Genomic DNA, 16072 nt, shown 5'->3' on the forward strand with positions numbered 1-16072 from the left:
AACTGGAAGTATCTGTTGATATCTGAACTCCACTGTCCACAAACCATCAGAAATGTGCAAAATACTTAATTAAACTATTGAAATGGTCAATTTGCTTTACTGACCGCTATTCAGAACAAAAATAATTCACACCAGTTGGAGCCATTAACAGAAAATAAGCATTAATTACAACACACTTAACAAATAACACAAAGAAAAAATTACTACTCCGCTGCTATGTGGCTTAAACAATACTTCCTTTAAAACTCTGAATACACACACATTCACAAATAAAACAGAAAAGACAGCTGGGTTGACACAAATGTTATGGGTAGAAAGATATAGACAGGGAACCAAAATCCGAAAATCAAAAGTCTATATCACAAGGATGGGTGAAAACGTCTCTCAACGTTCCTTTTGAATTTAGCAATGATGATGCACAGTTGGAGTAAAGTGACAGGAATTCTTCAATTCCAAAGTTGCATGAATTTTTATAGTTTATAATTTATCTTTTCAATCACACTAATAGAAAGATAGAGACAGGTTGTGTGCACCAGCCTGGAGGTTTCTAGCTGCTTTGCAATCACAGATCCATAGCAAACTGCAGTTCAATTAATGTTGAGAGTGTGTGTGCTGGAAAAGCACAGCAGGTCAGGCAGCATCCAAGGAGCAGGAGAATCTACATTTTGGGCCGAGGTCCTTCATTAGGGCTTATGCCCGAAACTTCGATTCTCTTGCTCCTCGGATGCTGCCTGACCTGCTGTGCGTTTCCAGCACCACACCCTCGACTCTGATCTCCAGCATCTGCAATCCTCACTTTCTCCTCCCTGCAGTTCAATTAACCTACAGATTGTCGTCAGGCAGTTTTTCCACAACTCAAAAGATTACTGCAGCCTCTCTGTCTCAAAGTATTCACATCATTCATTTGAAAAGTGATGTACTTTCACATAGTTAATAGTTGTAAAACTCTCCTTGTCTTTGAATTACACAGCAGTGTCCAACTTCCATTCCAGTTTATAGTCCATAAAGCAAAAAGTCCCTCATCAGTAAAACTTTGACACCCAAATCTTTAAGCTGTCTACAGACTGTTTTGAAGGCTCATACAGTAATTCTACAACATTATAATTAGAGCCATTTAAACAGAAAAATCCTTAGACTCCGGTTTCAATTAATTCAATTCAATCCATGTGATTCAAGAAATGGCTGAAGGCATTGTATTGAGGGCTGTAGGTCTTGGCAACGTCCCAGCTGTGGTACCGAAGATTCGGGTTGCAAGACCAGCTGTACTCTTGGACAAACCTTTCCAGTATGACTGCAGCAGTGGCCTCTTCCCAACAATGTAGAAAAGTGTTCTGTACATCATGTCCTCGAAAAGCAGGGCAAACTTAGTTTAGCCAATTTTTTTTAATCAGTCTACTTTTACTCCTAAAGCCATGGAAGATATCAGTGACAATGCTATCAGGCAGGAATAACCCTGAATACGTATGCTCAGTTTGGTCTTCACCAGGGCTATAACTCCAGGTATCATTTTATGCCTTTGTCCAAAATGGACAAAAAAGCTGAATTGAAGAGACAAACTAAGAATGAATGTTGTTGCTAGAAAGCAACGTTTGATAGATATGACATCAAGAAGCTCCAGTAAAACTGAAGTCACTGGTAATCAGTGGCAAAATTGTCCACTGGTTGGAGTCATAACGAACACAAAGATAGATAGTGAGGTGTTAAGAAGTCAATCCTCGCAAGCCTATGGCATCAATGAAGGGGCTCCCAAAGCAGAGCCCTTGCCTCAATCACCTTCTGCTGTTCAATCACCTAGTATTCATTATGTAAACGGCAAAAATGGGGATTGTTGTTCCCCAATGTTTGCAATATTCAGTAACATTCACAATTCTCAGATATGTATTCAGTCCATGACCATGCGAGCAACACTTCAGCTGGTAAATAACAAGTAACATGCCAATCACATAAATACTAGAAAATGAGCATCTCCAGCAAGAACAAAACTAACCATCATCTCTTGATGTTCAATAGCAATACCATCATTACTCCAAAAGAGAAAATGCTGGAAAATCTTAGCTGAGCTGAGCTTTGACAAAGGGTCAGTTAGACTCGAAATGTCAGCTCTTTTCTCTCCTTACAGATGCTGCCAGACCTGCTGAGATTTTCCAGCATTTTCTCTTTTGGTTTCAGATTCCAGCATCCGCAGTAATTTGCTTTTACCATCATTACCTCCCTCACTATCAACATTCTAAGGATTGTAATTGATCAGAAACTGAACTTGACAAGCAATTTAAACACAGACTACAAGACCAGATCAGAGGCTAGGAATTCTATGATGAATAACTCACCATCTGACATCCCAAAAGCCTGTCAAGCAACTAAAGGTCAAGATTGTGATACAACGCCCTCCACTTGTTTGGATGAGTGCAGATCCAACATCACTCACGAAGCTCAACACTATTCAGGGTAAAGCAGCCTGTTGACTGGCACTCCATCCAGAACCTTAAGCATTCAACCTTCCATAAATGACAGTAGGCAGGAGCAGCATTTTGCACAGACAAGATGCACTGTAGTGACCCATCAAGACTCCTTCTAAAAGCCATCTTTCAAACCCATGACCTTTACCAACAAGTCCAATGACAGTTTGCACGTGGAACCACTACCAGCACGTGCAATTTCCATCCAAGTCATACGCTTGGGCAGAAACCTGAACCTCCATCCATAACACGTTACTGACATATCTATACCACATGAACTGCAGTGGTTCAGGACAGGTCATCACTGCTTTAAAGGAATAGCAAATAAATGCAGGCATTTCTAGCAAAGCTCATACTTAAAGAATTTAAATTTTAATAAACCAAAAACCAGTCTGGTTGTATGTGTTGTTGAGAAGCAAAGTGGACACAACGACATGACCATTGAGAACCAAAGAGCAAATGTCTTGACTCCCCCATCTCTTTTGAACCTAGCTTTTTCCAGTCTTATTTTATCAGACAATACTTTTAATAGAAAGAAAATTCTGACACTACTTAAAATTTCCTGTGCAATATGGAATGCAAACAATCGAAGAACTATAGATAACTCTGGGATGTAACTTTGTTGCTTTTACTGGCATGACAATACAGGAGGAAAACTGAGGTCTAATGTACAAGAACAACTAGAAACCTAAGGTAGTATGTAACTTGAGACCATAAATGGAATCAAATGCTATGGAACTGCCATTTTTCATAAGTCTATTTTATGGACAGCTAAGATACTCCCCAATAAATAGGGGTAAACTGGAGGATCTACAACAACAGCAATAACTAAATCTGTTATTCACACACAAAAATCCTCAAATCTTAAAAGCAAATTAGAATTATCCTTTAACAACGTTTTACGGTTATTGAATGACAGAATCAAGAAAAATTCAGAAATAAATTTGTTAAAAGGAACATAATTTACCCGCTCAATGCTATGTTGAAGGCGTAGTTTGCCACGCACTGCTTCTTGATGCCTGAAAAGTTCCTTCAGTGGTTCACACAAAGATGGAGGTGGTGCAATCTATGAAATTGAAATGCAGTTTTTTAAAAGAGCAAATAGCTTTCACATGTTTAATCATTTAAATGAATATTTTTCAAGCAGTCAACAAATATTGCAAATTAGCCACAGATATACCTTTTTGTGTACTCTAGGTATGACTCTCACCATCAATTCAAATGTATCTTATTTATACTTCTGCAAAAAGATTTCAAATGTTTTTATCTAAATCAAAATCAAAATCATAAAAACATAAATGGTTGTTTGACACACATTTTTGGAAACTAACTTAAGCTAACCTTGAAAAGTCCTTCATTAAAAAAAAGCTAGTGAGTTCCTAGAATATTTAAAGTAGTAGTTTGTAATGAAATGTATTTTCTTTCTTTACACATGGAGATCGCTGGAAAGAACAGCATTTGTTGAATATTCATAACTGCCCTTGAACTGAGTGATTTGCTAGGTCAATTTTGACAGTCGTTAGAAGTGAACCACATTAATGTAGATTTGGAATTGCATATAGGTCAGACCAGATAAAGATCACAGATTTCTATCCTTAAAAGCACATTAGTGAATCATATACTTTATTTTCAACAATAATCAACAATAATTCCTGAAGATTAGTGTTTTTTTAAAAATTTCAGATATAATATATTAAATTTAAATTCAACCAGCTGCCATGGTGGAATCTGTGGGAGAACTTGGATTAGTAGTCCAATGTCACTGCCCCTCATATTATATATAAATTAATATAGACAACAGTCCAACGTAAAATCAAATGCAGTTTCAGTTTGGAAAAATGAATTACACTAACAAGTTATTGTAACTAATACATATTATTTTGAGAAATCGGATTTGAATTTTCACAGAAAAAGAAAGGTCAGAAGCCACCACTGAGGGCAGGGAGTGAAAGTAGACCTAAATTTGACAACTAAACACTATCCAGTGACTAAGATGTTTCTTTTTAAAATACATATGGAGTTGGGCGAGATTGTGATCATTCAGAACTGTGACACTGTCCATCCTTGAATGGTTAATTAATAATCATAAAATGGCTCACATTTGAAAATATATCATTTGGACAAGCCACCACACCATGGGATGGCACCTAGCAAAGAGAAAATTGAACAGAAAATATTTTGCAAATAGATCAAGGCTTCTACTTACCACTGGGATGTGGAGTTTGCTGAGAGGTTTTCCATCCAGCAAGTAAGAACCAGTATACGTGACATATTCAGCATAGCACTGAGGTGCTTGTGGGATAATACAGCACAAGATTTTACGCTTTTCTTCAATCTTTTTACGAATTTGAAGGTATTCAAAATAGGGATTTGATCGATCACTGTGGTATGGTTCAATCTCATCCAATTTAATTGCATCAACAATAGCTGCCAATGTTTGTTGGATTATTTCTCGGGTTTGCTGTGCTGATGGGTTGAGAATCATTGGTTGATGATTTGCACGAGGGATTTTTCGTTTGCGTGGATGTTGCACATGTGCGTCATCCTCATCCACAACTCGCCCTTTTGCTTTTCCTAATTGAGTTGGAGCAGTATCCTTCTCCATAGCAGTAGCATTATTTTGTTTGATTTGATTAGCCAACATTTGCGCTCGGTTCCTTGTCATTCGTTGAGGAACTTCTTCTGCTTTGGTTAGCTTCGCAGTCTCAATTACTGGTTTAACTGTCACCTCTGTAGCTTCAAGTACTTTGAAAACAGTGCCATTTGCCAAAGAACTCGGAGTAACATCCACAGCTTTGTCTTCAAATTCAGGACCTGATTCAGCATGCTGCACCGAAAGCAGCTGAATACTACTCTCCCCGATATCTTCAGCTTTTACAGAGGTCTTTTCTACTGTTATGTTACTGACACTATCCACAATTTTGTCATCTACTATTATTGGCTCCATCTTTAAAATCTCATTATTAGCTTCATGCTCTTCCACAGATGACAAAGGAGGATAATCTATAACTTCAGTACTCGCATTCACAGTTGCAGAATCATTAGTGTCAGGTGTTTTAGCAATTTCTTCAGATTCAGGCTCTGTCATTTCAACAAGTGGATCTTCTTTATCCTGTATTGGCAGCATTGGAAGTGAGAATGGCCCCAAATCAAGATCATCTATTGAATTTGGAAAAGAATCATTCCATAAAGGTTCTTCCTGGTCTTCAGAAGTAATATTCTGGTGTAGCTGTATGCATTTTTCTGATTTAATTGGTTCCTGCTGGTTTTCAACAGCTATCGTGTGCACTTCTGGAGTCACATTCCCAGTACATTTTTGAGGAAGTAGCTTGCAGGAATCAAGTGGTGAATCTGTTCTTCCAGGAGAAGAACAGATAGCACCATCTAAAGCTGGCGATTCTTCCATCTGATCCACACATGTCATATCACCTCTGTCTTCATCTTGCCCCAAATGAGGGGTTGATATTGGACACTGGACAGGTGATTCAGGAAAAGGGGATGAAATTGATGAAACTGATGGCATTTCTGCGGTATTCATAGTTTCTGAAGGACAAAGGTGTTTGGAGGGTTCAGCAAGAGATACTTGAGGTGGCCTCAGTTGCAACTCAGAACCCAGTGACCAATTCACTGAATGGTCCAATGAATTAGCCATAGGGCTCAGACTTAGCTGTTCAAATGTTCTGTGCGGAGAAGCTGGATAGCTTAGTTTACTCTGGACTGACTCAGTAGGAGCAAATGGGTCTCCAGATGTAGGCAGAAAACTGGCACTTAAAGCTGAATTAGGAGAAGTCAAGGGAGTATTTGTTTGCTGTTCCGAAGAATCCAATGGCAAACCAAAGTCGGTAACTAAGCTATCTAGAGATGGCTCTAGTTGATCATATTTATGTGATGGTGAAGGTTCTGTCTGCAAATGATTAAGTACACTTTCAGGCGAAGGGTTCAAATTTTCAGTAAATGACTTGACCACTCTAGAATGAGACTGTTCCAACTGTGGTGAGGAAATACCATACTCAGGGGAAATGTATGTTGGGGACAAGCCAGAGAACCTCTCAGACTGAACAATGGACTTCTCCTCCATTGGCTGAGGAATAGAAGCATCATAGTCTGCTGAGGCTGGCATACTCTGTTGCCTGTAGAATTTGTCAGAATTAATGTTAAATTCGTCTTCTACTGGCCTTCTGGCATCCATTGACAATGATCGATAGAGCCCAGGAACAGTGCTGGTTGGATTTGAATTCTCTTGAATGTTAGTGGGGGCATTTAGATATCTATCAAAAAAGGAAGGAGAACAAGCATTCATGGATATTGTGGAGATGGTCACTGAATTCTGGGACTCTATTCCTTCAAACAGATCGGTAAGATCTTCGTTCACACAGTTAGGTGTATGGGGTGCTGGCAGCAAGTCCTCATAGCCTGGACAAGAAACCACTGGAGTCAGTTTTGGAACACCTGTGGATCTATCTTGATCAGATCTTGGTGAAGCAGACAAATTCTCCTTCAACCCAGGACTAGGAAGCCAATCTTTCGCATCGGGACCAGAAACTGGCTGGGATTTTGTGTCTGGTGATGTAATTTGACTTTGTACTTGATCTTTAATTTTTTTGTCTCTTTGTTGAGACTCAGTTGAACTCTTTTTAGTTGGCAGATCAAAGTTTCTCCTACGTCCTTCTTCTGCATTTCGGAATTTTTCCCTTAACTTGGGATCACCTGATCTGTGCCTCAGCTTCTCTTTTAGTTTCATTCTTTCCTTATGTTTTTTGTGACGTTCTTCAATTTCTAGATCTTTCTGGCTTAGCATACGCTCAAAACTAGTCATCATTAGGTCTCCATCAACTAAAAGCTTCTCCTTAGGCCTGCTGTCCTTACGGGAAACTTCTTTTGATGGGTTTAATTTATCATTTTCACCGATTCTAAACTTAACAGATTCATTTTTATCCTTTTCTGCACCATCTTTGACTTTTTCTTTTTGTTTAATGTCATGATTTTTGAAACAGTCATCTTTTGCTTTCTCTTTGTTTCCATTTAACTCTCTAACTGTTGAAAGAGAGTCTTTAGTTCCAGGCTTTTGTTCTTCTTTTGAATGTTTGCAAATCATGGTTAATTCGCCATGTTTTTCCTTGTGCTTTTCTTTGTCATCTTTTGATTTGTCTTTGTGCTTCTCTTTCTTTTTCTTATCCTTATCCCTCTCCTTGATAGTGATCAAAACTTTCTCCGATTTTTTAGACAACTCCTTTTCAGACTCACCCTTGTCTTTTTTCTCATTTAACACAACATCCACACTTTTGTCAAGTTCATCTTCTTTCTCAAGTTTTAAAAAATGGCTTAGCAAATCACTATCAGACATTATGGGTTCTCTTTCAAATGTTGAACCTTCTCTTTTTCCAGCAGAGTCTCTGAATTCCTCAGACTTATCCCGTTTCTCTCTCTTTATTTTATCTTTCTCATGATTTTTCTTTGATGATGATGACGATGATGAATGCCTATTTCTCTCCTTTTCTTTACTCTTTTCATGTGTGTACAAAATGAAAAGAGAATCCTTCATTTTTTCTTCTCCAATATCATGATCAACATTTGCAATATCATTAAAACCACACGTTGCAGAATCATGTGTTCTTTCTGTGAAGCTGTCAGATGAAATTTCGCTGCTCTTGTCATTGGAATCCTCTTTCAATTCATTGAGAGTTGTGGTTTGCAGTTTTTCTGGGCATTTTTTTTCTTCTTCTATTGTATTTCCTTTTGAAAGCCTCTTTTCCTTCAATAAGAGTTCTTTGTCAATTTTATCCTTGCCTTTAGCTTTCAACTTTTCATCACAGGAGTGTCGCTTCTCTATCTTTTCAGGAAGCTTCAGCTTGAATTTCTTTTCTAGATTTGAAGTTGTTAACACTCTTTCCTTCTTTTCTTTAAATTTATCACCCAGTTCTTTATCCTTTTTTTCTCTCTGTCTTTCAGATAAACATTTTTCTCTCTTATCTTTCCCACTATCTGAAATTTTGTCCTTTTTCTTATCTTTCAGTTCTTTATCTTTATGCTTTTCTGCTGAATGTTTGTCAACTGAGCATCTTCTCTGTTTATCAGAGAGAAATGGCTCCCTCTCTGCCTTTGCCTCTTCCTTTTCAGGTTGAGTGTCACTTCTGCACATTTGATTACTTTCAAATTCACGATAATTTACCTCATCACCACTTTCATCTGTGAAGATGTCATTTGCTCTGCTATGCCAGCATTTTTCCTTTCCTATTTCCAGATCAGTTCCTTTTTGCTTATCTATTTTCTCTTTTTCCTTTCTTTCTGGAACATCTTTGTCTTTATCGTTATGTTTTTCCATTACATTTTTCTCTCTTTCTTTGTTCAGCTCTAACATTTTTCTGTCCTTGTCTCGGCTGAAAAGGTCTCGGTTCTTTTCTTTTTGTTCTCTTTTGTCTTTGAAACCACCCGGCTCTCTGTATAGTTTTTCTCGATCAGTATCTTTGTCTTTCAAGAATTTATCAATCAAGCTTTTCTCTATTTTTTCCTTTTCAATTTCCAATGAAAGTTTCTCCTTAGACTTGTCTTTATGTTTTTCCATTTTTATTCTGTCCTTCTTTTCAGGTCCCTCTTTTTTGTCTCTCTCTTTCCCTGAATAATGTCTCTCTCTTGCTTCGATTATTCTTCCAGTGAAATCACTTTCAGACTTCTCTTTGAAGAAACATTCACTCCCAAACTCTCTTGAATCACCTTTGGAGGCATCTTCTGGTTTTCCTTTAAGATCTTTCCTTTCCTTGCTATATTCAGATATGGTATCTTTCCGATCTTTAATATTTTCAAAAGTATCTTTATCTTTTCGGTCCTTAACACTTTCAGTGGAGTCTTTTCTCTTTTTATCTTTCTCCAGAGGACATCCTTGTCCTGACTTAAGTTTATCAGATTGGTCCTTTTTCTTCTCTGCATTTTTTTCTACATAATCTCTATCTTTCTTCCTTGTGTCTTTATCATGGCGTTTTTCATTTAGTTCACGCTTTTCCTTTAACTTCAATTCCTTTTTCCTTTCCTTACTTTCTTCCTTCATCGTTTCAACAACCAGTTTACCTACTGCACCATCTTTGTGTTCCTTTAAATCTTTGAATGGAATACTCCAATTATCTTCTTTTAAATCAGAGAAAGAAGAATCAGAGGATAAATCTGAAAACCAATTATCTTCATGATCAGACACACTGAACCTATCATCATCTACAAACTGATTTCTGATTTTCAGATCCTCATAGTCTGATTCCTCTTTGTGAGTCTTTTCCTTTTTTAGTTTTTCCTTGTCATCTTTAAGACCTTTATCTTTGTCTGATTTTTGATATTTCTCACCTTTTGCAAATTTGTCCTTTGCCTTTTTCTTTTTATCATCTTTGTGGATTTTAAGCTTTTCTTCTTTGGAATATTTTTCTCTATCTTTAAAAGATTTTTCTTTATTGACTTTAGACATTTTCTCTTTCTCCTCTTTTAGAGATTTGTTAACATCTTTAGTGGTATCTCTAATTTTCTTTGTTAGCTTTTCTTCTTTACAGGTTTTCCCTAAATCATCTTTAAGCAACCAGTCTTTTTCTTCAGATTTGACTTTAAAAAGTTTTTCTCTTTCTTCCTTCTTCAATTCTTCTTTGTCATGTTTAACTACTTCTGGACTTAAACATTTGTCCGCTCTTTGCTTAGATTCATCCATATTTAAACTCTCAGCTTTTGAAAATTTATCATACTCTGTCACAGTGCTCTGAGATTTTCCTTTCTCCTTGTCTTTTATTTTGTGCCTGTGCTTCATTTTATGCTTTTTAACAACTTTGCCCTTCTTATCAAATTTCCGAACTATTCCATCAGTGTTCAAAATCTTAAAGATATCATCAGTCACTTTCTTTTCTATAACATCTCCATCGATCAGATTTTTCTTTTTATGGACTTTCACCTCTTTTGATGGTTTAATAGACTCTAAACTTGAATCTTCTGAAGAATAATCCGATTCACTTGTGAGTCGCGTTCTCACAGACTCTGACAAAGAGCTCACATCAGACCACACTGGTGACATGTTTGATTTCCAACTATCAGTTCGCCAAGGTTTAGTATGTTGCTCTGCAAGACTGGGAATATGCTTTGATGACATATAGCTTGCTTGAGAGGAAGAGCAGGATGCAGGAAGTGAAGAGAACATTGTTGATTCTTTCAAGCTCATAAAAGACTCCTTCATGCTAATTCCACTCTGTATGGAACCTTTATCCTCCTCCTCACTTTCTGAGTCATCACTTTCTGTTGCAGATGAATTGAACAGATCTTCATCCTTACCCAATCTGACCTCCTTGTTTTTCACCTCTTTTTTCCATTTTTTTTTCACTTTAGTTTTCTCCTTTTGTTGCTTTTTAACCAGTGACTCTCTTTGTTTAGAGCTTGCATTCGGCAGACTAGCATGCACTAAAGGTCTGCTAAGAGGAGGAGAGAAGCGTATTAATCTATCTTCTTCATCTGAACTGTTGGTGTCAGATAATATACGTCGTGGAGTTTTCTTTGGTGTTAGAAGAGAATTTTTAGAATAGGTTTTTGTCTCTAGTTTAGAAATAGAAATGCAACTGTTTATTTTCATGTCCTTTCGATAATCTTTCTTCAGCAAATGTTTGTCATCAACAGGTGGTATTCTATCTTCCTCATCATCCTCATCAAATTCATACTCATCTTTGACTGGTGTTACTGTTTTAGAGGACTCTTGTCGCTTGATTTTGTGCCTTAGGCCCTTCTCAAATTCTGAGTCTGTATTATTACCATCAATTGAACTGGATGGTGCAACTGAGGGAGCATCTTCATCTTCTGAAGTTTCTACGTGACAATAAAGTACACATATATATAAGATACATACATAATTTTTCAAAACCACATTTTACAAAAGCTTTAGTAAAGGATGACACACCACCTTTGTTATATTGGTCTTGCTAAGGCTGGTCATAACATTTTAAGTCAATGCTTATTTTCAGAATAAAAATATTCAAAATGATTAACTTGAATAGTTTCTAACCATATTGGAGGACAGAGGAAGGTTGTCAACGGCAGGAATCATGCCAGATATGAAAATAACCCACAAAATCTTACTTGCTGCCCCTTCACCAGAACATGTACAATAAAATTACACAAATGAACAATCAGTTCAATAGCACCAATTATTCTGTCCAAAACAAAGAAACCATCAATAAATTTGATGGGGAATTGAGGCACAGGAAAGGTCAGAATGTGAAACTCACTGTAGCAAATAAAAATTGAGGCAATCACATGGTTGCATTTAAAAGAAAGTCAGATATTACAAGTCAGAATGGAATAGAAGAGTATTGATAAACTTAAATTGGATAGGTTAGGAGGATTTCTTGCAGGGGGCCAGCACAAGTAACAAACAAATGGCTTGTTTGAGGTTTAAAAAAATGTCAAAGCTGACACTTAGGAATAAATTGTCAGAATAATACCAACAATCTTTCAATTTATGATGGGGTAATTTACAGAAGAAATACAAGATTTGTTGTATTATTCAAAAACTAAAGCACTGATTTATCTGACAAAACCACTGTAACTGTTTCATTAGTCAATATCCAAGTTTAAATATTTGAGGACAGATACAATTAAAAAAAAACAGAACTGAATATTAAAGCCAATGTATCTTAAAATATCTAGAAATAATCATACTACAAGGAGAAACCATTCATACCATAGTTCCTTGACAAAGCTTTGAATTAGCAATCCAAACATTTTAGCTTATAGGCTTCTGTTCTGAACATATATACACACATACTTCTATACTGAAAAACTCCATATTATTGAACTCTTGTGCATTAGGTAAACCTCTGTATCAGTGCTCTATCAAAGCTTGAAACCATTTTTGTTTCAGTTTTCCTTAAATCAAAAAGGTTGAATCTATTTGAAACTGGAAATCTGTCATCTTTAATCTTGAATAAAGTTAGCTTAATAGTAGCTTCAAATCTTTTAACTGACATTATGAAGATGTTCATTTCAAATGCAATTTGCACTTACTTGACAAGAACAGTTGATTTACACAAACTGTAGAACCATGACAAATTACAATTAAATGACAGATAAGGAATTGCATCTGTTAACTTAGTTTCACCTGTTGAACTCTCATCACTGGAGCTGCAGGAAGCCTTTCCCAGTAATAGGTTCACCATGGTGGGAGAATTGGCAACTTTGAGCGGTGTCTCGCCTTTTCTGTTACTCTGATGAGGATTCCCTCCATATCTCAACAGCAGCTTCACGACCTGAATAAATCCCAATAGCATTAATGGGTCAACAGTATAACAATAACATTGCTCCAAGAATAGATATACATTCTCTCGTGAGGGTTAATGAGTAAATACTTAAGTGAAGAAAATGAGTTTTTAAAACTATATTTGGGCCAACTAACACTTAAACAACGCTGCATCAGAAAAGGCCATTATTAGAAACTCTACTGCAAAAAAGGTATGTTGTTGCCTTTCAGCTATTTGATTAAAGTTATGAAACTAGCACTGACTAACGTAAAAACCAAGCTTGACACTAACAGCTAGATAAACTTTCTAGCTACCATTTTAACATATTTTAATTTTTAAAAAAATAATTCATGGGATGTGGATGTTGCTAGCTAGGCCAGCATTTATTGGCCATCCTTACTTGTCCAGAAGGTAGTTGAGGGTCAAGCAAATTGCGGTGGATCTGGAGTCATATGTATGCCAGATTTCCTTCCCTAAAGGGCATTTGTAAACCTGATGGGTTTCTCCCCAACAATTCACAATGGTGTCGTGATCACCATTAAACTCTTAATTCTAGATTTTTTATTGAATTGAAATTTCACCATCTGCCATAGCAGAATAATACCACTGTGCAATTGCCTGTCCTATGTAAGTTAAAATATAAATAGAATACAAAAATATAAATTACAAAACATTTAAAAAATTTCTGCACTGTATTTTCCAAATGTGTGTTGTGGCCCAAGCAGCAATGAAAACCTGGATCAAAAATACCAACAGTACACATACAATAATATATTGGGAGGTGAGAACAATCTAGCAACATTACACGTGAACTGTCACCTCAACCTTCCTAGTGTGATGTAAGCTGTGATTTGTTTGCATATATATGTTGAATACTATTTCCTGCAAGCTTGTGCTTTGCTTTTGAGTCAGTAACCTGTGGGTTTCTGTGTGTCTGAATTTAATTAGTAATTTACAAGTATTCCTATAGCCATGGTAATTTTGTTTAAACAGTGTTTGAGGCCATATTTTTGAATGAATGGGTTCGCAATCATCAGTAATGGATTTTTTAGGAAATGAGCAAGGGAAATAACGGGACCTCAAGATGTGTTGGAGACTTTGAAAATGTTTATGCTAAAGGGAAACAACCACAACACAGAGACAGAGACTTATGGTTTCAGTTTTACTTAAGGTTTGGGCAGTCCTATCTAGTCCTTTGAATATGATGGTTGCGTATACCAGTGCTACTGAGAAGGGAAAGTTATATAATGAAATAGGTTACCTCAGAGGGATAAGTTTGTGTTAGTCCCAGACTAGATGTATTGGGTTTAAATACTGAAGAGGTTATTTAAAGCTGAGTTTATTTAATTTCAGATAGAAACATCTCCAGTATGAAGATATCTGCTGTCCTGTCTAAAAGTTGAAGTTATATGTGACTTAACCAAACTTATCGATACAGATTCTGATGTGAATATTATACAATGCTGTTTTGGGCACTGTACCAGGTATGTGTTTTATAAACCAAACGAAAATATGTTTTGTTTTCTTTTCAATTTGTAAAGTAGTGTTTTGGGATTGATGGCATTCTACTTTTACAGCGTAAAAATCTTTGAACGTGTATTATAATACATGGTTTGGTTTATTCTATTTTATCTTCATTTAGTTTGTTAATAAACTTCTGTTTTATTGTTAAAACAGAATCTGCAGCATTACATGCTTATGTTTCAGTGACAGACCACTTCATTAAAACGAAAACAAATTGAAATAAGATCAGAATAGGAGTTCAAATTTGTCTAGAAATGACTTGTCTGGTGATCATATCATATGAGATGATAACACTAACCTCAGATTTTTGGTGTTAGCTGACAAGTATTTCCTCAATCTTTCAGAACTGCACATCAGGAATTAATTGGAGAAGTACAAATACATGAATTTAGTACAATTTGCACTGAAACATAGCAATCCTCTTTCCAATTGTTAAAATGCAGCCACAAAGGTATCATATAATGTACTAATGAAGATGTTAGGTGTATTGGAAAATTTTCATCATGGATTTTGTCACAACAGCATATGCACCTTTGCTGCAAACATATGTTTTGAATTTCAAGATTAAATTAAGCGTATTTGATTAAGGAGAAGGCAATGCAACTGATCAATATATCATATGGTTTTACAGCAAAATCTATTCATATGGCTATCACAGCCAAGAAACTCTTGAAAATGATCGCACACTATTTGGACATTTTTGTCATCAAAACCATCACTGGTAATGGTATTGCCCTGATGTCCAGTAAGCTGTGCATGGTCAGGAAAGAGAGATCACAACCAGAGTGAGTCACATCCTGGAATAAGTATATTAGTTTGGGGAATGTGAAGGCAGCATGGAAATTTGGTGGAGAGAGGAACAGGTGCTTTTTGCTTGCCTTTTTGGTTCATGGTTTGGAAGGTTTTTTTTAGAAACATGATAAAATGAAGCCTATGATTGGGGCTTAGCACAGAAGAGTGGCATCTCAGGAAGACAAGTTGTTCTTTGGTTAATTGCTTCCAAATGGATGATAGCCTTCAATCTGAAAATAACCTAATAAAAGAAATATTTACAGATTATAAACTAAAAGACCAGTAGGAAATTTTAAATCACAAATCAAGAATCAAAATAGAGATATACTGTGATGTATTGTATCTGTATGACGTTGAGAGCCGGTGGAACCCACTGTGGTGCGTAGCAAGTATTGGCTGCTCAAGGAACGTCGGCTCAGGGTCGATTAGCTGAACTTCAAACACTGTGAAACATCAGCAACAGGGGGAGCTATCTGGATGCTGTGATTCAGGAGACAGTCAAACTTCGTAGATTAACTACCTCAAACTTGGCCAGTGGTCAGGGACAGGAGCATGAGATAATGAGGCACGTGCAGGGATCCAGGATCCAGGTAATGCTTAAAGAGACTCAGCCCTTGTGTTTGTTTAACAGGTTTGAGATTCTTGCTACCTGTGTGAAGGACAGCATGGCTATAGGAATGATGAGAAACTGATCATAGCACTGTGGTACAGGGTGCCATTCAAGGTGGGGGCGGGGGGAGAGAAGAAGAGGGGAAAAGAGAAATATAGTATGGTCAGGGGAACAGCTGCCGTTCTGTGGCCAACTGTTTTGGCTGCCTGCCGTTCAGGTTCAGGATATCTCATCTGGGCTGCAAAGGAACTCCAAGTGGGATGAGAAAGATCTAGGTCTTGTGGCCCATGTTGACACCAAAGATAGAAGTAGAAAGAGGAACAAGGTTCTGCTGAGAGAATATGAGCAGTGAAGGAACTAAATTAAAAAGCAGGACCAAAAAGGTCGCAATTTTTGAATTACTACCTGGAGCAGCAAGAGTATTGGAATAGGGTCAACAAGTT

General features: G+C 36.9%; 1 protein-coding gene across 5 annotated transcripts in view; it reads right to left on the bottom strand.

The window, feature by feature from the left end:
• Positions 1-16072, bottom strand: part of ankrd11 (ankyrin repeat domain 11) — a 164582-nt gene that overhangs the window by 31853 nt on the left and 116657 nt on the right. For all 5 annotated transcript variants that reach the window (XM_043706780.1, XM_043706782.1, XM_043706781.1 and 2 more), the window contains 3 exons: positions 12565-12712; positions 4663-11273; positions 3424-3522 (listed from right to left, as the gene is read on the bottom strand). In XM_043706780.1, the coding sequence (XP_043562715.1) occupies positions 3424-3522; positions 4663-11273; positions 12565-12712 (6858 nt within the window). The remainder of the gene's footprint in view (positions 1-3423; positions 3523-4662; positions 11274-12564; positions 12713-16072) is intronic.

The sequence above is a fragment of the Chiloscyllium plagiosum genome, chromosome 17 (assembly GCF_004010195.1).
Source record: "Chiloscyllium plagiosum isolate BGI_BamShark_2017 chromosome 17, ASM401019v2, whole genome shotgun sequence".
In the NCBI taxonomy this organism is placed as follows: Eukaryota; Metazoa; Chordata; class Chondrichthyes; order Orectolobiformes; family Hemiscylliidae; genus Chiloscyllium; species Chiloscyllium plagiosum.